General features: G+C 30.4%; 1 protein-coding gene across 7 annotated transcripts in view; it reads right to left on the reverse strand.

Moving 5' to 3' along the window:
* LOC141402641 (uncharacterized) overlaps positions 1-22,193 on the reverse strand; it is a 95,691-nt gene that overhangs the window by 36,074 nt on the left and 37,424 nt on the right. For all 7 annotated transcript variants that reach the window (XM_073984337.1, XM_073984338.1, XM_073984333.1 and 4 more), the window contains exon 3: positions 21,346-21,462. In XM_073984337.1, the coding sequence (XP_073840438.1) occupies positions 21,346-21,462 (117 nt within the window). The remainder of the gene's footprint in view (positions 1-21,345; positions 21,463-22,193) is intronic.

Below are 22,193 nucleotides of genomic sequence, written 5' to 3' on the forward strand. Positions count from 1 at the left end.
TGTTTATACCAAAAATACCAATTCAGATACTTGTTTATACCAAAAATGCCTTTGTAGCTACTTTTCTGCACCAAAAATACCTACTCAGCTATTTTCAACACGAAAATAGCTATTCAGCTGTTTTTCTATGCAAAAAATGCATATTCAGCTATTTTTTATACAAACAATAGTTACTCTGCTACTATTTATACCAAAAATACCTATTCAGCAACTTTTTTATACCAAAAATACCAATTCAGCTACTTGTTTATACCAAAAAATACTATTCAGCTACTTTTTATACGAAAAATACCTATTCAGCTACTTTTTTATACCAAAAATACCCATTCAGCAACTTTTTTATACCAAAAATACCAATTCAGCTACTTGTTTATACCAAAAATGCCTATTCAGCTACTTGTTTATACCTATTTAACTATTTTTTATACCAAAAATACCTATTCAGCAACTTTTTTATACCAAAAATACCAATTCAGCTACTTGTTTATACCAAAATTGCCTATTCAGCCGCTTTTTTATACTAAAAATACCTATTCAGCTATTTTTTATACCAAAAATACCTATTCATCAACTCTTTATACCAAAAATAGCTATTCAGCTACTTTTTTATACCAAAAATACCTACTCAGCTACTTGTTTATACCAAAAAAATACATATTCAGCTACTTTTTTATACCAAAAATACCCATTCAGCTACTTTTTTATACCAAAAATACCTACTTAGCTACTTTTTTATACAAAAAAAAAATACCTATTCAGCTACTTGTTTATACCAAAAATTCCTATTCACCTACTTTTTTATACTAAAAATACCTATTCAGCTACTTTTTTATACCAAAAATACCTATTCAGCAGCTTTTTATACCAAAAATACCAATTCAGCTACTTGTTTAACCAAAAATGACTATTCAGATACTTTTTAACGAAAAATACCTATTCAGCTACTTTTTTATACAAAAAATTCCTATTTACCTAATTTTTTATACTAAAAATACCTATTCAGCTCCTTTTTTTACCAAAAATACCTATTCAACAATTTTTTTATACCAAAAATACCAATTCAGCTACTTGTTTATACCAAAAATACCTATTCAGCTACTTTTTATATGAAAAATACCTATTCAGCTATTTTTTATACCAAAAATACCTATTCGTCATTTCTTTATACCAAAAATAGCTATTCAGCTACTTTTTTATACCAAAAATACCTACTCAGCTACTTGCGTATACCAAAAATACCTATTCAGCCAATTTTTTATACCAAAAATACCTATTCAGCTACTTTTTCATACCAAAAATAGCTATTTGTCAACTCTTTATACCAAAAATAGCTATTCAGCTAATTTTTATACAAAAAATTCCTATTTACCTCCTTTTTTACCAAAAATGACTATTCAGCTACTTTTTATGCTAAAAATACCTATTCAGCTACTTATACCAAAAATACCTATTCAGCAACTTTTTTATACCAAAAATACCAATTCAGCTACTTGTTTATACCAAAAATGCCTATTCAGCTACTTTTTATACTATTCAGCTACTTTTTATACCAAAAATACCTATTCGTCAACTCTTTATGCCAAAAATAGGTATTCAGCTACTTTTTTATACCAAAAATACCTACTCAGCTACTTGTTTATACCAAAAATATCTATTCAGCTAATTTTTATACCAAAAATACGTATTCAGCTCCTTTTTTTACCAAAAATACCCATTCAGCTACTTTTTTATACCAAAAATACCTATTTAGCTACTTGTTTATACCAAAAATTTCTATTCACCTACTTTTTTATACTTAAATACCTATTCAGCTACTTTTTTATACCAAAAATACCTATTCAGCAACTTTTTTATACCAAAAATACCAATTCAGCTACTTGTTTATACCAAAAATACCTATTCATGTACTTGTTTAAAACAAAAATACTATTTCAGCTGATTTTTTATACCAAAAATACCCAATCAGCTACTTGTTTATACCAAATATTCCTATTCACCTACTTTTTTATACTAAAAGTACCCATTCAGCTACTTTTATATACAAAAATAGCTATTCAGCTACTTTTTTATACCAAAAATACCTACTCAGCTACTGTTTTATACCAAAAATACCTATTCAGCTAATTTTTATACCAAAAATACGTATTCAGCTACTTTTTTATACCACAAATACCCATTCAGATACTTTTTTATACCATAAATACCTATTTAGCTACTTTTTTATACCAAAAAATACCTATTCAGCTACTTCTTTATACCAAAAATTCCTATTCACCTACTTTTTTATACTAAAAATACCTATTCAGCTACTTTTTTATACCAAAAATAGCTATTCATCTACTTTTGATACTCATAATATATATACAGCTACTTGCTTATACCAAAAATACATATTCAGCTACTTTTATACCAAAAATACCCATTCAGCTACTTTTTTATACCAAAAATACCAATTCAGCCACTTGTTTATACCAAAAATGCCTATTCAGCTACTTTTTTATACCAAAAATACCTATTCATCCACTTTTTATATCAAAAATAGCTATTCAGCTATTTTTTTATGCCCAAAATAACTATTTATCTACTTTTTTATAATAAAAATACATATTCAGCTACCTTTTTACACCAAAAATGTCTATTTAGCTACTTTTTTATACCAAAAACACCTATTCAGCAACTTTTTATACCACAAATACCAATTCAGCTACTTGTTTATACCAAAAATGCCTATTCAGCTACTTTTTATACGAAAAATACTTATTCAGCTATTTTTTATATCAAAAATACTTATTCCTCATCTCTTTATACCAAAAATAGCTATTCAGCTACTTTTTTATACCAAAAATACCTATTCAGCTACTTGTGTATACCAACAATACCTATTCAGCTAATTTTTTATACCAAGAATACCTATTCAGCTATTTTTTATACCAAAAATACCCAATCAGCTACTTGTTTATACCAAAAATTCCTATTCACCTACTTTTTTATACTAAAAATACCCATTCAGCTACTTTTATATACCAAAAATAGCTATTCAGCTACTTTTTTATACCAAAAATACCTACTCAGCTACTTGTTTATACCAAAAATACCTATTCAGCTAATTTTTATACCAAAAATACGTATTCAGCTACTTTTTTATACCACAAATACCCATTCAGCCACTTGTTTATACCAAAAATGCCTATTCAGCTACTTTTTTATACCAAAAATAGCTATTCATCTACTTTTTATACTCATAATATATATACAGCTACTTGTTTATACCAAAAATACATATTCAGCTACTTTTATACCAAAAATACCCATTCAGCTAGTTTTTTATACCAAAAATACCAATTCAGCCACTTGTTTATACCAAAAATGCCTATTCAGCTACTTTTTTATACCAAAAATACCTATTCATCAACATTTTATATCAAAAATAGCTATTCAGCTATTTTTTTATGCCCAAAATAACTATTTATCTACTTTTTTATAATAAAAATACATATTCAGCCACCTTTTTACACCAAAAATGTCTATTCAGCCACTTTTTTATACCAAAAACACCTATTCAGCAACTTTTTTATACCACAAATACCAATTCAGCTACTTGTTTATACCAAAAATGCCTATTCAGCTACTTTTTTATGACAAAAAATACCTTATCAGCTACTTTTTTATACCAAAAATACCTATTCAGCTACTTGTTTATACCAAAAATACCTATTCAGCTACTTTTTTAAAACAAAAATACCTATTCAGCTACTTTTTATACCAAAAATGCCTATTTAGCTACTTTTTTAAAACAAAAATACCTATTCAGCTAATCTTTTATACCAAAGATACTTATTCAGCTACTTGTTTATACCAAAATCACCTATTTAGCTACTTTTTTATAATAAAATACATATTTAGCTACTTTCTTTTAACCAAAAAAAGCACGTATTCAGCTACTTTTTTATACCAAAAATACTATTTAGCTACTTTTTTATACCAAAAAATACCAAAAATTCCTATTCACCTACTTTTTTATACTAAAAATACCTATTCAGCTACTTTTTCATACCAAAAATACCTATTCAGCAACTTTTTTATACCAAAAATACCAATTCAGCTACTTGTTTATACCAAAAATGCCTATTCAGCTACTTGTTTATACCAAAAATACCTATTCAGCTATTTTTTATACCAAAAATACCCATTCAGCTACTTTTTTATACCAAAAATACCTATTTAGCTACTTTTTTATCCCAAAAAATACCTATTCAGCTACTTGTTGATACCAAAAATACCTATTTACCTACTTTTTTGCACCAGAAATAGCTATTTATCTACTTGTGTATACTAAAAATACCTATTCAGCTACTTTTTAATACCAAAAATACCTATTCAGCTACTTGTGGAAACCAAAAATACCAATTTAGCTACATTTTTAAAACAAAAATACCTATTCAGCTACTTTTTTATACCAAAAATGCCTATTCAGCTACTTTTTTTCTGCACGAAAAATTCATATTTTAGGTAAAAGTTTCGTTCCCTTATATTAAAGTAAAATTTTCTGGAGCCAATGTCGCATTCATTATGTTAAAGTATTCGCTGTAAGTCCCTGTCCACACTAGAGTAATTTTATTGAAAAAATTTCATGAAAAGAAATGTTCTTAGATCGAGTTCCCCACTACAGCAATTTCATGATATTACTCTACTATGGAACTCGATCCAGGGATGCATAATTTCATGAAATTTTTGCTATGAAATCACTCTAGTGTGGACCGGGACTAAGTAATTTATCCTTCTCCATGGTGGAATAAGAAGGTGTTACATCAAATCATCCCAAACGTCAAAATTGTTCACAATAACGCATTGCTGTGAATTGCTTGTTTACCTTTTGTATGTGATTTTATTCACAATAATGCATTTTGACAACTAGTGTGATAATCAGCTGTTTTTCCCGTTGTACCTGTATCATTGTACCATGTCCTTCTCTTAACTAAAATCATCATTTTCTTCTATCAAAATACCCATTTATAAAGTCCCGGTCCACACTAGAGTGATTTCATTGAAAAAACTGCATGAAATTATGCGTCTCTAGATCGACCTCCATGGTAGAGTAAAATCATAAAATTACTGTAGTGCGGAATTCGATTTAAGAACACCTAATTTCATGAAATTTTTTAATGAAATTCACGCTAGTGTGGACCGGGACAAAGTAAACTTTTATGAATTTGACATGTGGCCTGGCAGTTTCATCCAAGTCTAGTCATACTTCAATTACTATTGTGAATGATGTGAATATCTCTCTTTTGTTTACATTTGTGCAACGACATGACTATCACCGTTCTTGTTCTTCTTTACACATATTAGAGAAAACATAGCATACTTTCAGGCTATAAATTGCTTTGAGTAGTATAAAATAAGAAAGCAGGAGGTCGGTGGTTCGATACCCCGCCCAGGCAACAGCAAACATTTTTCAACGGTGGCAAAATACCCCTCAGTATTGTTGGCGACATTTCTTGAGTATTTCAGCCTTGAAAAACTTCTCTACAAGTGGTGTCTTAGGACACGCCGTTCGGACTCGGCGATAAACAGTAGGTCCCATATCATTGAGCTAAATATGAATCGGGGTGCACTCATTGATATGAGAGAAGTCTCCCTTGTCCCGTATGGGATGTTGAGGAACATTTTTTTTAGAAAGTATTTTGTAGTACTGTGCTATTATTAATTAAGTAGTTGTGGTTTTATATTTTGTGTTCTTTTGCAGTTTCGTGGTTTTGCTTTTGATTGGTTTAATAGGTTGGGTTTTAAAACGAATATGTAGTACCTATCCAGCTACTTTTCTAAACCAAAAGTTCATATTCAGCCAATTTTCTTTATGTAAAATAAGTATTTTCTTTCAATATATCTACACAAATCAATATTCACTGCCTTAACTCTTTGAAGAGGGAAAAACTATTCTCTGGTGTGATTGATTATTTATAAATAACTCTAAGTGTCATTGAAGTGACAATCCCATTTAATTCCTGTGACAGAAAACATTGAAAGCTATTTCCGTTTTAGATTGATGGCCACTAAAAAGCAGCGCTGGTTTGCTGATGATGCACAGCTAAACAACCTCCCACCCACCACAAAATACCTGTCAATGAAGATTTATGAACTTCTACTCTTTGACTGCTTTGACTTAACATAACTCTGTTAAGGTAACATTTCAAACATAATTCTGTTGAGAGAATTTGACACACATACTCAAAGAAAAACAAATTTGGTTATGAGGGGCTCCACTTTGCCCACAGACACCAACCAAATCTGTTATTTAAGTTATTGAAACCGAAATTGGCAATTTTAAAACCGTTTATTATTTTTTTGGTCGGTCAGTCGATGGGTGGGTTGCCTGCCTGCTTGGTCTTGACTCATCAGGTGTTAAACACAACGAGCTGTTTAACTTAATGACCAACATAACGTCAATGTTTCTTCTATTGTTTCTTCGACGCCATAGGAGGAAATGATTAACCAAAACAGAGTCAAACTCAATGAAAGCACGAAGCACACCCACCCCACAAAATACCAAGCAATTCCAAATAGTCCCGCATATTATTCATACTTGAAGAACTCTTTCGATGAATTCTTTCATACGATACAAACAAAAAGTTTGTGAGGTATTGTTGTTGTTGTACAACAACAATAACAAATCACAATTGAAAAATCTGCATTAGGTCTTGCATATTAAACAGCTATCAATTGTTGTAATCCGTCAAGGCTGACTGTGTCTTGAGAGGAAATTCTTACAATAGCTGTTAGGTGGGAAGAGAGAGCATTATTTATACTATGCATCATTCTGAGAGCTAAGGTATTCTAATAAAAGAAGTAAAAAGGTGGCTGAATAGGTATTTTGCTATAAAAAAAGTAGCTAAATAGGTATTTTTGGTGTAATAAAGTAGCTGAATAGGTATTTGTGGTATAAACAAGTAGCTAAATAGGTATTTTTGGTATAAAAAAGTAGCTGAATAGGTATTTTTGGTATAAAAAGTAGCTGAATAGGCATTTTTTGGTATAACAAAGTAGCTGAAAAGGTATTTTTGGTAGTGGCTGAATAAGTAGTTTTGGTATAAAAAGTAGCTGAATAGGTATTTTTGGTATAAACAAGTAGCTAAATAGGTATTTTTGGTATAAAAAATAGCTGAATAGGCATTTTTGGTATAAAAAGTAGCTGAATAGGTATTTTCTGGTATAACAAAATAGCTGAATAAGTATTTTTGGTATAAAATAGTAGCTGAATATGTATTTTTGGTATAACAACGTAGCTGAATAGGTATTTTTGGTATAAACAAGTAGCTGAATAGGTATTTTTGGTATAGAAATGTACCTGAATAGACATTTTTGGAATAAAAAGTAGTTGAATAGGTATTTGTGGTATCAAACATATCTGAATAGGTATTTGTATAAAAAGTAGCTGAATAGGTATTTTTGGTATAAAAATGTAGCTAAATAGGCATTTTGGGTATAAAAAAGTAGCTGAATAAGTATTTTTTGGTATAACAAAGTAGCTGAATATGTATTTTTAGTATAAAAAAGTTGCTGAATAGGCCTCTTTGGTATAACAAAGTAGCTGAATAGGTATAGTTGGTATAAAAAGTAGCTGAATAAGTATTTTTTGGTATAAACAAGTAGCTTAATAGGTATAGTTGGTATAAAAAGTAGCTGAATATGTATTTTTGATATAAAAAAGTTGGCTTTTTTGGAATAACAAAGTAGCTGAATATGTATTTTTGGTATAAAAAATGGCTGAATAAGTATTTTTGGTATAAAAAAGTAGCTAAATAGGTATTTTTGGTATAAACAAGTAGCTGAATAGGTATAGTTGGTATAAAAAGTAGCTGAATAAGTATTTTTTGGTATAACAAAGTAGCTGAATAGGTATTTTTGGTATAAACAAGTAGCTGAATAGGTATTTGTGGTATTAAAAATATCTGAATAGTCACTTTTGGCATAAAATATGTATTTTTCACATACAAAAATAGCTGAAAAGGTATTTTTCACATAAAATGGCAGCTGAATATGAGTTTCTGGTATAAAAAAGTAGCTGAATAGGTATTTTTGGTATAAACAAATTGCTGAATTGGTATTTTTCGTATAAAAAATAAGCTGAATATGTATTTTTGGTATAAAAAAGTTGGCTTTTATGGTATAACAAAGTAGCTGAATATGTATTTTTGGTATAAAAAAGTAGCTAAATAGGTATTTTTGGTATAAACAAGTAGCTGAATAGGTATAGTTGGTATAAAAAGTAGCTGAATAAGTAATTTTTGGTATAACAAAGTAGCTGAATAGGTATTTTTGGTATAAACAAGTAGCTGAATAGGTATTTGTGGTATTAAAAATATCTGAATAGTCACTTTTGGCATAAAATATGTATTTTTCACATAAAAAAAATAGCTGAATATGTTTTTTTCTCACATAAAATGGCAGCTGAATATGAGTTTCTGGTATAAAAAAGTAGCTGAATAGGTATTTTTGGTATAAAAAAGTAGCCGAATAGGTATAGTTGGTATAAAAAAGTAGTTGAATAGATATTTTGATATATAAAAGTAGCTGAATAGTAGTTTTGGCATAAAACAGTAACTGAATAGGTATTTTTGGTATAAAGAAGTAGCTGTATGAGTATTTTTGGTATAAAAATGTAGCTGAATAGGTATTTTTGGTATAAAAAAATTGCTGAATTGGTATTTTTCGTATAAAAAATAAGCTGAATAGGTATTTTTGGTATAAACAAGTAGCTGAATAGGTATTTTTGGTATAGAAATGTACCTGAATAGACATTTTTGGAATAAAAAGTAGTTGAATAGGTATTTGTGGTATCAAACATATCTGAATAGGTATTTGTGGTATAAAAAGTAGCTGAATAGGTATTTTTGGTATAAAAATGTAGCTAAATAGGAATTTTGGGTATAAAAAAGTAGCTGAATAAGTATTTTTTGGTATAACAAAGTAGCTGAATAGGTATTTTTGGTATAAACAAGTAGCTGAATATGTATTTTTGGTATAAAAAAGTTGGCTTTTTTGGAATAACAAAGTAGCTGAATATGTATTTTGGTATAAAAAATGGCTGAATAAGTATTTTTGGTATAAAAAAGTAGCTAAATAGGTATTTTTGGTATAAACAAGTAGCTGAATAGGTATAGTTGGTATAAAAAGTAGCTGAATAAGTATTTTTTGGTATAACAAAGTAGCTGAATAGGTATTTTTGGTATAAACAAGTAGCTGAATAGGTATTTGTGGTATTAAAAATATCTGAATAGTCACTTTTGGCATAAAATATGTATTTTTCACATAAAAAAATAGCTGAATAGGTATTTTTCACATAAAATGGCAGCTGAATATGAGTTTCTGGTATAAAAAAGTAGCTGAATAGGTATTTTTGGTATAAAAAAGTAGCTGAATAGGTATAGTTGGTATAAAAAAGTAGATGAATAGATATTTTGATATATAAAAGTAGCTGAATAGTAGTTTTGGCATAAAAGAGTAACTGAATAGATATTTTTGGCATAAAACCATAGCTGAATAGGTATTTTTGGTATAAAGAAGTAGCTGAATGAGTATTTTTGGTATAAAAATGTAGCTGAATAGGTATTTTTGGTATAAACAGATTGCTGAATTGGTATTTTTCGTATAAAAAAGTTGGCTTTTTTGGTATAACAAAGTAGCTGAATGTGTATTTTTGGTATAAAAAATGGCTGAATAAGTATTTTTGGTATAAAAAAGTAGCTAAATAGGTATTTTTGGTATAAACAAGTAGCTGAATAGGTATAGTTGGTATAAAAAGTAGCTGAATAAGTATTTTTTGGTATAACAAAGTAGCTGAATAGGTATTTTTGGTATAAACAAGTAGCTGAATAGGTATTTGTGGTACTAAAAATATCTGAATAGTCACTTTTGGCATAAAATATGTATTTTTCACATAAAAAAATAGCTGAATAGGTATTTTTCACATAAAATGGCAGCTGAATATGAGTTTCTGGTATAAAAAAGTAGCTGAATAGGTATTTTTGGTATAAAAAAGTAGCCGAATAGGTATAGTTGGTATAAAAAAGTAGTTGAATAGATATTTTGATATATAAAAGTAGCTGAATAGTAGTTTTGGCATAAAACAGTAACTGAATAGGTATTTTTGGCATAAAACCGTAGCTGAATAGGTATTTTTGGTATAAAGAAGTAGCTGAATGAGTATTTTTGGTATAAAAATGTAGCTGAATAGGTATTTTTGGTATAAAAAAATTGCTGAATTGGTATTTTTCGTATAAAAAATAAGCTGAATAGGTATTTTTGGTATAAACAAGTAGCTGAATAGGTATAGTTGGTATACAAAAGTAGCTGAAAAGAGTACCTGAAAAGGGATTTTACTATAAAATGTAGCTGAATAGGGATTTTTACCTTAGAAAAGTAGCTAAATAAGAATTTTTAACCCAGATATGCCCAGCGTCCTATATATAGGACACACAAAATTCTTGCTAATTCGATATGTTATGTTTATCAAAGTACCGTTTATTTTGGTGATATACTCAGTACACATCTGTAGCTCTTGGGATATTATGTGATTCCATTATTTTGAACTACTATTTTTGAGTTTTGAGGTCTAGTTCATCGAAGTTGCCACCGATCGCTTAGTTTTTTCAATGATTTGCGTTATGACCGATTAATTATTGGGTAATTTTATAACGAAAACATACACGATGTGGAGCCTACTACGAAAAAACGTTAACTAGATGCCGAAAAGGTGTCTTTGGACTATATGTCAAATGTTTTGTGTCCCATAACTCCCAGTTATATGATAAAACCCTGTGCCCAAAAGTGGCCTCAAAAACCACTTTTTTCAAAAAATTTTTAAAAAACATATAAACATACTGTTATTATTTCACATTTGCTTCTAAAATAATATAAAAATACTTTTAAAATGATCACGATCAAGCAATGGGCATATCTGGGTTAATTAATTTTGAGTTTAGAAATGTTGCTGAATATCTAGTTTAGTCCAGAAAAGTAGCTGAGTGTCTATTTTGAGTATAAAAAAATATCTGAATACATAGTTTCAGTATATAAAAGCAGCTGAATAGCTAGTTCGAGTCTATAAAAGTAGCTGAATAGCTAGTTTAAGTTTAGAAAAGTAGCTGAATAGCTAGTTTGAGTCTAAAACAGTAGCTGAATAAGTAGTTTGAGTCTAGAAAAGTTGCTGGATAGCTAGTTTGTGTCTAGAAAAGTAGCTGAATTGTTGATTTAAACCTAAAAAAATCAGAAAAATTGCAAAAAATTCAAAAAAATTGCAATTCAGCTACTTGTGAATAACAGTAAATTATTCCCTGAAAACATTCATGCTGCTAATTTTTATGTGCGAAAATTATTTAATTATAGCCAATACAAAATAAATGTCTCTGACATTTTTTTCCAATTTAATGTTATCACACAATGTAATTAAACAAACAACAACAAAAGAATAACAAAAAAATATAAAATACAACATTGGAAAATATTGCAAAATCTGAAACTCATCATCGCCAGTCAACATGATAAGTGGTAATTAAACCCCATTCATGCAGCCTGGTTTCAGTTTTTCAAGTTCATTTTCCTCAAACAACGCCACGAGTTGCAGTCCCATCAATACCGGCCGGCTTTAAAATTAAACAAACAACAATAACAACAACAAAAACTGAGTTTTATTGCAATAATCAAATGCATGTTTCGAAGCTAATTTCGAGGAACAATCTATGCGGACAAATGCAATCAGAAAATCAACAAAACGTAATAATTTTGCTGTTAACAAGGAGAGGAGAGAGAAGGGAAGAGAGAGGTAAAAAAAATTCTCCACAAAATTATCCAAAATTAAATTAATTAAATGATTACAAAAAGCGAATTACACATAAATGGACAATTTTTTGCGGTGAGCAAAAAAGCCCTTCAATGCTGCTGCTGAATTCCGACGATACACGCAAAGTAATGCCAGGCAGGCATTACATTGACGGTGTGGCCTAATCAGCCTGGGATTATGGGTCACCACAAAAATGTGGGTGAGGTTAGAAGAAGATAAAGCGAAAAATTACTTTAATGCAAAAACAAAAACACACGCTCCGCATAAATGTAGGTTAACTTATTTTGCACATGAAAAAAAATTGAAGCGAAGACCTAGGGCAAGTAATTTTAAGCTAGGAAGGCTCAAGGATGGGCAAAATGGCATTACATGAATCATTGGAGGAAATATTTAACATTTTACTTAAACATATTTCAAAACCTTCCCCCCTCCCCCACTTCATCTACTAGCTAGCAAACCATTTGAAGACGAGCAACATTGTTCTGCATGACTTCATTTTTTGTTTGTCTGCAATATTTACGCCTTGGAGACTTTTTAGATTCATATCGAATTGTTTGATGTTAATATTGGAGCAGTAGCATACTGCAGAGCATACTTCCGTAAATAATCGCCATATATGGCAAAGACTTGCTCACACCCATTCTTACAATAGAAATTAATGTAAATTAAAACCACAAATAAATTCGATAAAAATGAACTGTTAATGGTTTTGGGATTTCCCAATAGAAGAAGAAGACAAAAAAATAAAACCGACATTTAGTGCAAATGTAGCGTGGTTTAGGAGAAATAGGTAACATATGTTAGACTTTTTGTGAGAAAAAATTATATTCAGCAACATTTATATATAAAAAATAAATATTCAGCTACTTTTCTAGACTCAAATTAGTTATTCAGCTACTTTTCTAGATACTAACTAGCTATTCAGCTACTTTTCTAGACTCAAATTAGTTATTCAGCTACTTTTCTAGACTTAAACTAGCTATTCAGCTATTTTTCTAGACACTAACTACCTATTCAGCTACTTTTCCAGACTTAAATTAGTTATTCAGCTACTTTTCCAGACACAACTAGCTATTCAGCTACATTTCTAGACTGAAACTAGCTATTCAGCTACTTTTCCAGACTCAATTTAGTTATTCACCTAATTTTCTAGACACTAACTAGCTATTCAGCTACATTTCTAGACTGAAACAGCTATTCAGCAACTTTTCTACACTCAAATTAGTTATTCAGCTACTTTCCTAGGCATTAACTAGCTACTCAGCTACTTCTAGAGACTCAACCTTGCTATTCAGCTACATTTCTAGACTGAAACTAGCTATTCAGCTACTTTTCTAGACTCAAATTAGTTATTCAGCTACATTTCTAAATACTAACTAGCTACTCAGCTACTTTTCTAGACTCAAATTAGTTATTCAGCTACTTTTCTAGACACCAACTAGCTATTCAGCTACTTTTCTAGGCACTAACTGGCTATTCAGCTACTTCTAGAGACTCAACCTTGCTACTCAGCTACATTTCTAGACTGAAACTAGCTATTCAGCAACTTTCTAGACTCAAATTAGTTATTCAGCTACTTTTCTAGATACTAACTAGCTATTCAGCTACTTTTCTAGACTCAAATTAGTTATTCTGCTACTTCTAGAGACTCAAACTTGCTATTCAGCTACATTTCTAGACTGAAACTAGCTATTTAGCTACTTTTCTAGACTCAAATTAGTTATTCAGCTACTTTTCTAGACACTAACTAGCTTTTCAACTACTTTTCTAGACTCAAATTAGTTATTCAGCAACTTTTCTAGACACTAACTAGCTATTCAGCAACTTTCTAGACTCAAATTAGTTATTCAGCTACTTTTCTAGATACTAACTAGCTATTCAGCTACTTTTCTAGACTCAAATTAGTTATTCTGCTACTTCTAGAGACTCAAACTTGCTATTCAGCTACATTTCTAGACTGAAACTAGCTATTCAGCTACTTTTCTAGACTCAAATTAGTTATTCTGCTACTTCTAGAGACTCAAACTTGCTATTCAGCTACTTTTCTAGACTGAAACTAGCTATTCAGCTTCTTTTCTAGACTTCAACTAGCTACTCAGCTACGTTTCTAGACTTCAACTAGCTATTCAGCTACTTTCCTAGACACTAACTAGCTATTCAGCCACTTTTCCAGACACTAACTAGCTATTCAGCTACTTTCCTAGACACTAACTAGCTATTCAGCTACTTTTCTAGACTTCAACTAGCTATTCAGCTACTTTTCTAGACTCAAATTAGTTATTCAGCTACTTTTCTAGACACTAACTAGCTATTCAGCTACTTTTCTAGACTCAAATTAGATATTCAGCTACTTTTCTAGACACTAACTACATAGCTATTCAGCTACTTTTCTAGACACTAACTAGCTTTTCAACTACTTTTCTAGACTCAAATTAGTTATTCAGTTACTTTTCTAGACACTAACTAGCTATTCAGCTACTTTCCTAGACACTAACTAGCTATTCAGCCACTTTTCCAGACACTAACTAGCTATTCAGCTACTTTCCTAGACACTAACTAGCTATTCAGCTACTTTTCTAGACTTCAACTAGCTATTCAGCTACTTTTCTAGACTCAAATTAGTTATTCAGCTACTTTTTTAGACACTAATTAGCTATTCAGCTACTTTTCTAGACTCAAATTAGTTATTCAGCTACTTTTCTAGACAATAACTAGCTATTTAGCTGCTTTTCTAGACTCAAATTAGTTATTCAGCTACTTTTCTAGGCACTAACTAGCTATTCAGCTACTTTTCTAGACTTAAACTGGCAATTCAGCTACTTTTCTAGACCCAAATTAGTTATTCAGCTACTTTTGTAGACACTAACTAGCTATTCAGCTACTTTCCTAGACTCTAATTAAGTATTCAGCTACTTTTCTAGACACTAACTAGCTCCTCAGCTACTTTCCTAGACCCTAACTAGCTATTCAGCTACTTTTCTAGACTTCAACTAGCTATTCAGCTACTTTTCTAGACTCAAATTAGTTATTCAGCTACTTTTCTAGACACTTACTAGCTATTCAGCTACTTTTCTAGACTCAAATTAGATATTCAGCTACATTTCTAGACACTAACTACATAGCTATTCAGCTACTTTTCTAGACACTTACTAGCTATTCAGCTACTTTTCTAGACTCAAATTAGTTATTCAGCTACTTTTCTAGACAATAACTAGCTATTTAGCTACTTTTCTAGACTCAAATTAGTTATTCAGCTACTTTTCTAGGCACTAACTAGCTATTCAGCTACTTTTCTAGACTTAAACTGGCAATTCAGCTACTTTTCTAGACCCAAATTAGTTATTCAGCTACTTTTCTAGGCACTAACTAGCTATTCAGCTACTTTTCTAGACTTAAACTGGCAATTCAGCTACTTTTCTAGACCCAAATTAGTTATTCAGCTACTTTTGTAGACACTAACTAGCTATTCAGCTACTTTTCTAGACTTCAACTAGCTATTCAGCTACTTTTCTAGACTCAAATTAGTTATTCAGCTAATTTTCTAGACTTAAACTAGCTATTCAGCTACTCTTCTAGACTCAAATTAGTTATTCAGCTACTCTTTTAGACCTAAACTAGCTATTCAGCTACTTTCCTAGATACTAACTAGCTATTCAGCTACTTTTCTAGACTTCAACTAGCTATTCAGCTACTTTTCTAGACTTCAACTAGCTATTCAGCTACTTTTCCGGACACAAACTGGCTACTCTGCAACTTTTCTAGACTCACAGTAGTTATTCAGCTAGTTTTCAACACTCAAACTAGCTTTCAGCCACTTTGCTGTACTCAAACTAGCTATTCAGCTACTCTTTTAGACCTAAACTAGCTATTCAGCTATGTCTTTTTGGTATAAAAAGTAGATGAATAGAATTTTTTTGGAAAAAAATTAGCTGAATATGTATTTCTAGTATCAAAAAGTACCTGAATAGGTGTATTTGGTATAAAAAATAGCTGAATAGGTATTTTTGATGTTGAAAATTGGCTGAATAGGTATTTTTGGTACAACAATGTAGCTGAATAGGTATTTTTGGTATAAAAAAGTAGCTGAAAAGATATTTTTGGTCTAAAAAATAGCTGAATAAGCAATTCTTGTATAAAAAGGTAGCTGAATAGGTATTTTTGGCATAAAAATGTTGCCGAATAATGATATAAAAAATAAGCTGAATTGGTATTTTTGTATTAAAAAGGTGGCTGAATATGTAATATTGGTATTCAAAATAGCTGAATAGGTATTTCTGTATTGAAAAGTGGCTGTCTATGTATTTTTGGTATAAAATAGTTGCTGAGTATGTACTTTTTGGTATTAAATAGTAGCTGAATAGGTATTTTTGGCATAAAAAAGTAGCTGAATAAGTAATTTTTGTATAAAGAGGTAGCAGAATAGGTATTTTTAGTATAAAAAGCGGCTGAATAGGTATTTTTGGCATAAAAAGGTTGCTGAATATGTAATATTGGTACAAAAAATTAGCTGAATAGGTATTTTTGTATTAAAAAGTGGCTGAATATGTATTTTTGGTATAAAATAGTTGCTGAATAAGTATTTTTGGTATAAAAAGTAGCTGAGTAGGTACTTTTTTGTATGAAATAGTTGCTGAATAGGCAGTTTTGGTATAAAAAGTAGCTGAATAAGTAATTTTTGTCTAAAACGGTAGCTGAATAGGTATTTTTAGTATAGAAAAGTAGGTTAATAGGTATTTTTGGCATAAAAAGTTTGCTGTAAAAGTAGCTGAATAGGTATTTTTGGCATATAAAGTTGCTGAATATGTAATATTGGTATAAAAAATTAGCTGAATAAGTATTTTTGTATTGAAAAGTGGTTGAATATGTATTTTTGGTATAAAATAGTAGCTGCATAGGCATTTTTGGTATAAAAAGTAGCTGAGTGGGTATTTTTTTCGTATAGAAAAGTAGCTTAATAGCGTATAGAAAAATGTCTGAATAGCGACTTTTCGTTGCTGAATAGCGACTTTTCATATAGAAAAGTTGCTGAATAGCGACTTTTTATATAGAAAAGTTGCTGAATAGCGACTTTTTATATAGAATAGTTGCTGAATAGCGACTTTTCGTATAGAAAAGTTGCTGAATAGCGACCCAAAACTATCTAAATACCATTGTCGGAAGCTATTTACTTAACGTAGCAGTACCTACAAATGTCAACAAACGCAATTAAAAATTGCTGTACAGCCATTTTTACAACGCCACCACCACATCTGTACATACTAATCAAGTTCCTGCTTGGCAAGATAATATTGCATTCTTTTTTTCAATAAAAATTCAAAACTTATGCATTAAACAGCATATTCTCTCATCTCAAAAATGTCGTTTTTTTGTCGTCTATTTGAAAAAAAATTATGGCAACTGAAAACAACTTTTACTTCGTAACAGCAGCATTTACAAATATTTACTTGTATGTTAATGGAGTCGCTAGCCGTGGTTGTTGTTGTTCCGTATGGGTAGGTAGATCACAACTCAGGTGCTGTGCGGCGACAAAAAGCCAACTAGCCGCCCGGGACTAGGCAACTTGTGTTTGATATTAGCACAGAATATCAATTAATTTGCTAGGAATTAGAATAAAGAAAATAAATGCTAGAGAACTGATTTCTTTCTAAGGCGAGCTTTTGGAAAAGGGTTTTGTGCAGCATTATAAATATTCATAAATTACAAAAACAAAACAAAAATATTATATTTATAATGTTATGTTGTCAATTATTTCAGCGATATGTAATTAACATGCATATGTTGTCCACTCCACTGCTGCTATTGTTGTTGTTGGTGTTGTCGTTGTTGATTTTGTTTTCTATATCGCCAATTCTAATCATTTTAGTGCCAATCATTCAGCATTTCCATGCACCATGGAATATGGCTGGTTGGCTGAATGGCCGGTCATTTAGACCCTCTAGCCAGTCATCGTATTATTGTCGTTTTCAATTTTTCATTTCAGCCAACATTGATCATGAAAATTTTCTAATAATGATTTGTTTATGATTGTCATAGAAATGTTGTTATTGTTGTTGTTGCATTTGTTGCAGGAAAATATATATTTTTATGACACTCAACTAGATTGTGAGTGGTGATTGTGACAGACAATCGAGACAGACCATATTTAAGTTATTAGAAAATGTGTTTAATGGCTATTTAGCAACATTTTTGATGAATTCAGAATTTTTGGGATATTTTGTAAAGTAATATTCAGCAAATTATTGAAAAAAACAATAATTCAGCAACTCTTCCATAAGAAAAATAGATAAAATAGATACTGTATCGAAAATGTATTTATTCAGCAACTTTTTATAACAATAATACATATTCAGCTACTATTTATACCAAAAATAACTATTCAGCTACTTTTTTATACCTAAATACCTATTCAGCTACTGTTGTATGCCAAATATACCTATTCAGCTACCGTTTTATGCCAAAAATACCCATTCAGCTATTTTTTATGCCGAAAATACCTATTCAGCTACATTTTTATACCAAAAATTCCTATTCAGCTACATTTTTATACCAAAAATACCTATTCAGCTACTGTTTTATGCCAAAAATTCCTATTCAGCTACTGTTTTTGCCAAAAATACCTATTCAGGTACAGTTTTCATGACAAAAATACCTATTCAGCAACATTTTTATACCAGAAATACCTATTCAGCTACAGTTTTATGTCAAAAATACCTGATCGGCTACTTTTTTTATACCAAAAATACCTAATCCACTACTGTTTAATGCCAAAAATATTCATTCAGCTACTTTTATACCAAAAATACCTATTAAGCTACAGTTTAATGCTAAAAATACCTATTCAGCTACTTTTTTATAGCAAAAATTCCCATTCAGCTACTTTTTCATACCAAAAATTCCTATTCAGCTACTGTTTTTGCCAAAAATACCTATTCAGCTACAGTTTTCATGACAAAAATACCTATTCAGCAACATTTTTATACCAGAAATACCTATTCAGCTACAGTTTTATGTCAAAAATACCTGATCGGCTACTTTTTTATACCAAAAATACCTAATAAACTACAGTTTATTGCCAAAAATACCTATTCAGCTACTTTTATATAGCAAAAATTCCTATTCAGCTACTTTTTATACCAAAAATACCTAATAAACTACAGTTTAATGCTAAAAATACCTATTCAGCTACTTTTTTATAGCAAAAATTCCCATTCAGCTACTTTTTCATACCAAAAATTCCTATTCAGCTACTGTTTTTGCCAAAAATACCTATTCAACTACAGTTTTCATGACAAAAATACCTATTCAGCAACATTTTTATACCAGAAATACCTATTCAGCTACAGTTTTATGTCAAAAATACCTGATCGGCTACTTTTTTATACCAAAAATACCTAATCCACTACTGTTTAATGCCAAAAATACCCATTCAGCTACTTTTATACCAAAAATACCTATTAAGCTACTGTTTTCATGACGAAAATACCTATTCAGCTACTTTTTTATACTAAAAATACCCATTCAGCTACTTTTTTATGCCGAAAATACCCATTCAGCTACTTTTTTATACCAAAAATACCTATTCAGCTACTTTTTATACCAAAAATACCCATTCAGCTACTTTTTTATGCCGAAAATACCTATTCAGCTACTGTTTTATGCCAGAAATACCTATTCAGCTACTTTTTCATGCCAGAAATAATTCCTATTCAGCTACTTTTTTATACCAAAAATACCTAATAAACTACAGTTTATTGCCAAAAATACCTATTCAGCTACTTTTTTATAGCAAAAATTCCCATTCAGCTACTTTTTTATACCAAAAATACCTATTCAGCTACTGTTTTATGCCAAAAATACCTATTCAGCTACTTTTTTATACCAAACATACATAAACAACTACTGTTTAATGCCAAAAAATATCTATTCAGCTACTTTTTTATACCAAAAATACCTATTCAGCTACTGTTTTATGCCAAAAATACCTATTCAGCTACTGTTTTATGCCAAAAACACCTATTCAGCTACTGTTTTATGCCAAAAATGCCTATTCAGCTACTGTTTTATGCCAAAAATACCTATTCAGCTACTGTTTTATGCCAAAAATACCTATTCAGCTACTGTTTTATTCCAAAAATAACAATTAATTTATTTTTTATACCAAAAATACCTAATCCACTATTGTTTAATGCCAAAAATACCCATTCAGCTACTTTTTTATACCAAAAATATCTATTCAGCTACTTTTTTATACCAAAAATACCTATTCAGCTACTGTTTTATGCCAAAAATACCTATTCTGCTGCTGTTTTTGCCAAAAATAACTATTCATCTACTGTCTTCATGCCAAAAATACCTATTCAGTTACTTTTCATACCAAAAATACCTATTCAGCTACTGTTTTATGCCAAAAATACCTATTCAGCTAGTGTTTTGTGCCAAAAATACCTTTTCAGTTACTTTTTTATACCAAAAATATCTATTCAGCTACTTTTTTATACCAAAAATACCTATTCAGCTACTGTTTTATGCCAAAAATACCTATTCAGCTACTGTTTTATGCCAAAAATACCTATTCAGCTACTGTTTTATACAAAAAATACCTATTCAGCTCCTTTTTTATACCAAAATACCTATCAGCTAATGTTTTATGCCAAAAACACCTATTCAGCTACTGTTATATGCCAAAAATACCTATTCAGCTACTTTTCTAAAGTAAAAAAATCCCTCTTCGGTCCATTAGCTCCCGCAACATTTTTCAGAGGTCTCCAAAATGTTCTCCAAGCTTAATTTTAAAAAAATTAACAACAAATCACGAATTCTTACGACACTTTTACGGATCAAGCGAATGACGTGTTTTATTTGCAACGGATATTCAACAAAAAAGATTTTCTATAAACAAAAGTCTCTAAGTCCCAATAAGGTAGCTATTGAGAGAGAGAAGCACATATAGATATGACTCAGTAAGCCTGTAGGTAGGTACGAGCAAATATGCAAATGTCGGATATCATTTGCTGGTTAATATAAAATAAATGTTTACGACGCAAAGAATGTTTCCAGATGACTGCATCTTTGTTCAGGCTTTAAAGATTTGTGGCAATGCAACAGCAGCGGTGTCATACAGTCATAGGCTGTTCAGTGGAAGAAGGAGAATGAGAAGAAAGCAAAAAAGGTTTAGCATGACTAAGGCAATCGCCTTAAGTGCAAACAACAGCGCAGCAGTTAAATCTCCAAAATGATCCTGAGGAATCGAAATTTTGTGACGGATTTCAGGTACCTGAGGTTCAACCCGGGTAATATTTTGCATTAAAAACTGCATTATGTTGCTAATGGCTTCTCATTTTGTTAATTGCCGCACAATGACCCTCACCCCATTCTATGTTAAGTTGATGTTCCGAAGCTGTGACTCATTTTTGTTTCCTTTGTAGCCTACATTCCCTCCTCACACATAATGTGGCTGTCATCTTATTAGCAGTTTAACATTTATCTTATGGTTTATGTGTACTTACCCGTACTGTGACCAAATTCACAATAACAATGGTCATTGATGAACAGAGGTCCGAGGCAATATTTACTGACTTTTTCCGTACAGCGGACAGCATTACAGGAACTATCAGATTGAAGACCTGAAATAGATAAACAGCACATATTAAAAGACGTATTTTTTAAAGGAAATAGAAAAAAATGATAAGGACTAAAAAGTTTCGGACCCTAAAAATTAATAAAATTAACTTTCACCGTTGGCTTAAAATAGAAAAAAAATTAATTCGAAAAATCATCAAAAATTATGACAAGCATTTTGAAAATAAGCTGGACAAAATATCTTCATAAATGACTAAAGCTGAAAAGTCCCGGGCCTAACAGAAATTAAGCCATTTTATTAAAAATTGGGGTTCGAACCTTCTAAAGCGAATGGATCATATAGAAATCGTTAAAGGAAAATATTTAGAGAAATATAAGTAAATACGAGCAAAAAACATTAGGGCTGAAAAGTTTCGGACCTTGAAAATTTTTTTCAAAATTTGCACTTCTACCTAAAAATTGAATTTTTCTTTTCTAAAAATCATTAAAAATTATGACAATCATTTTGAAAAAAATTTGGACAAAATATCTTCATAAATGACTAAAGCTGAAAAGTCCCGGGCCTAACAGAAATTAAGCCATTTTATTAAAAATTGGGTTTCGAACCTTCTAAAGCGAATGGATCTTATAGAAATCGATAATGAAAAATTTTGAAAGAAAATAGAAATAAATATGAGCAATAAATATTAGGGCTGAAAAGTTTCGGACCTTAATTTTTTTTTTAAAAAAGCTTTCAATTTTAATTGAAATTAAAATGAAATGAAATTTTTCTTTC

The sequence above is a fragment of the Musca autumnalis genome, unplaced genomic scaffold (assembly GCF_047663935.1).
Source record: "Musca autumnalis isolate F117 unplaced genomic scaffold, ASM4766393v1 scaffold_4, whole genome shotgun sequence".
NCBI classification, from domain to species: domain Eukaryota; kingdom Metazoa; phylum Arthropoda; class Insecta; order Diptera; family Muscidae; genus Musca; species Musca autumnalis.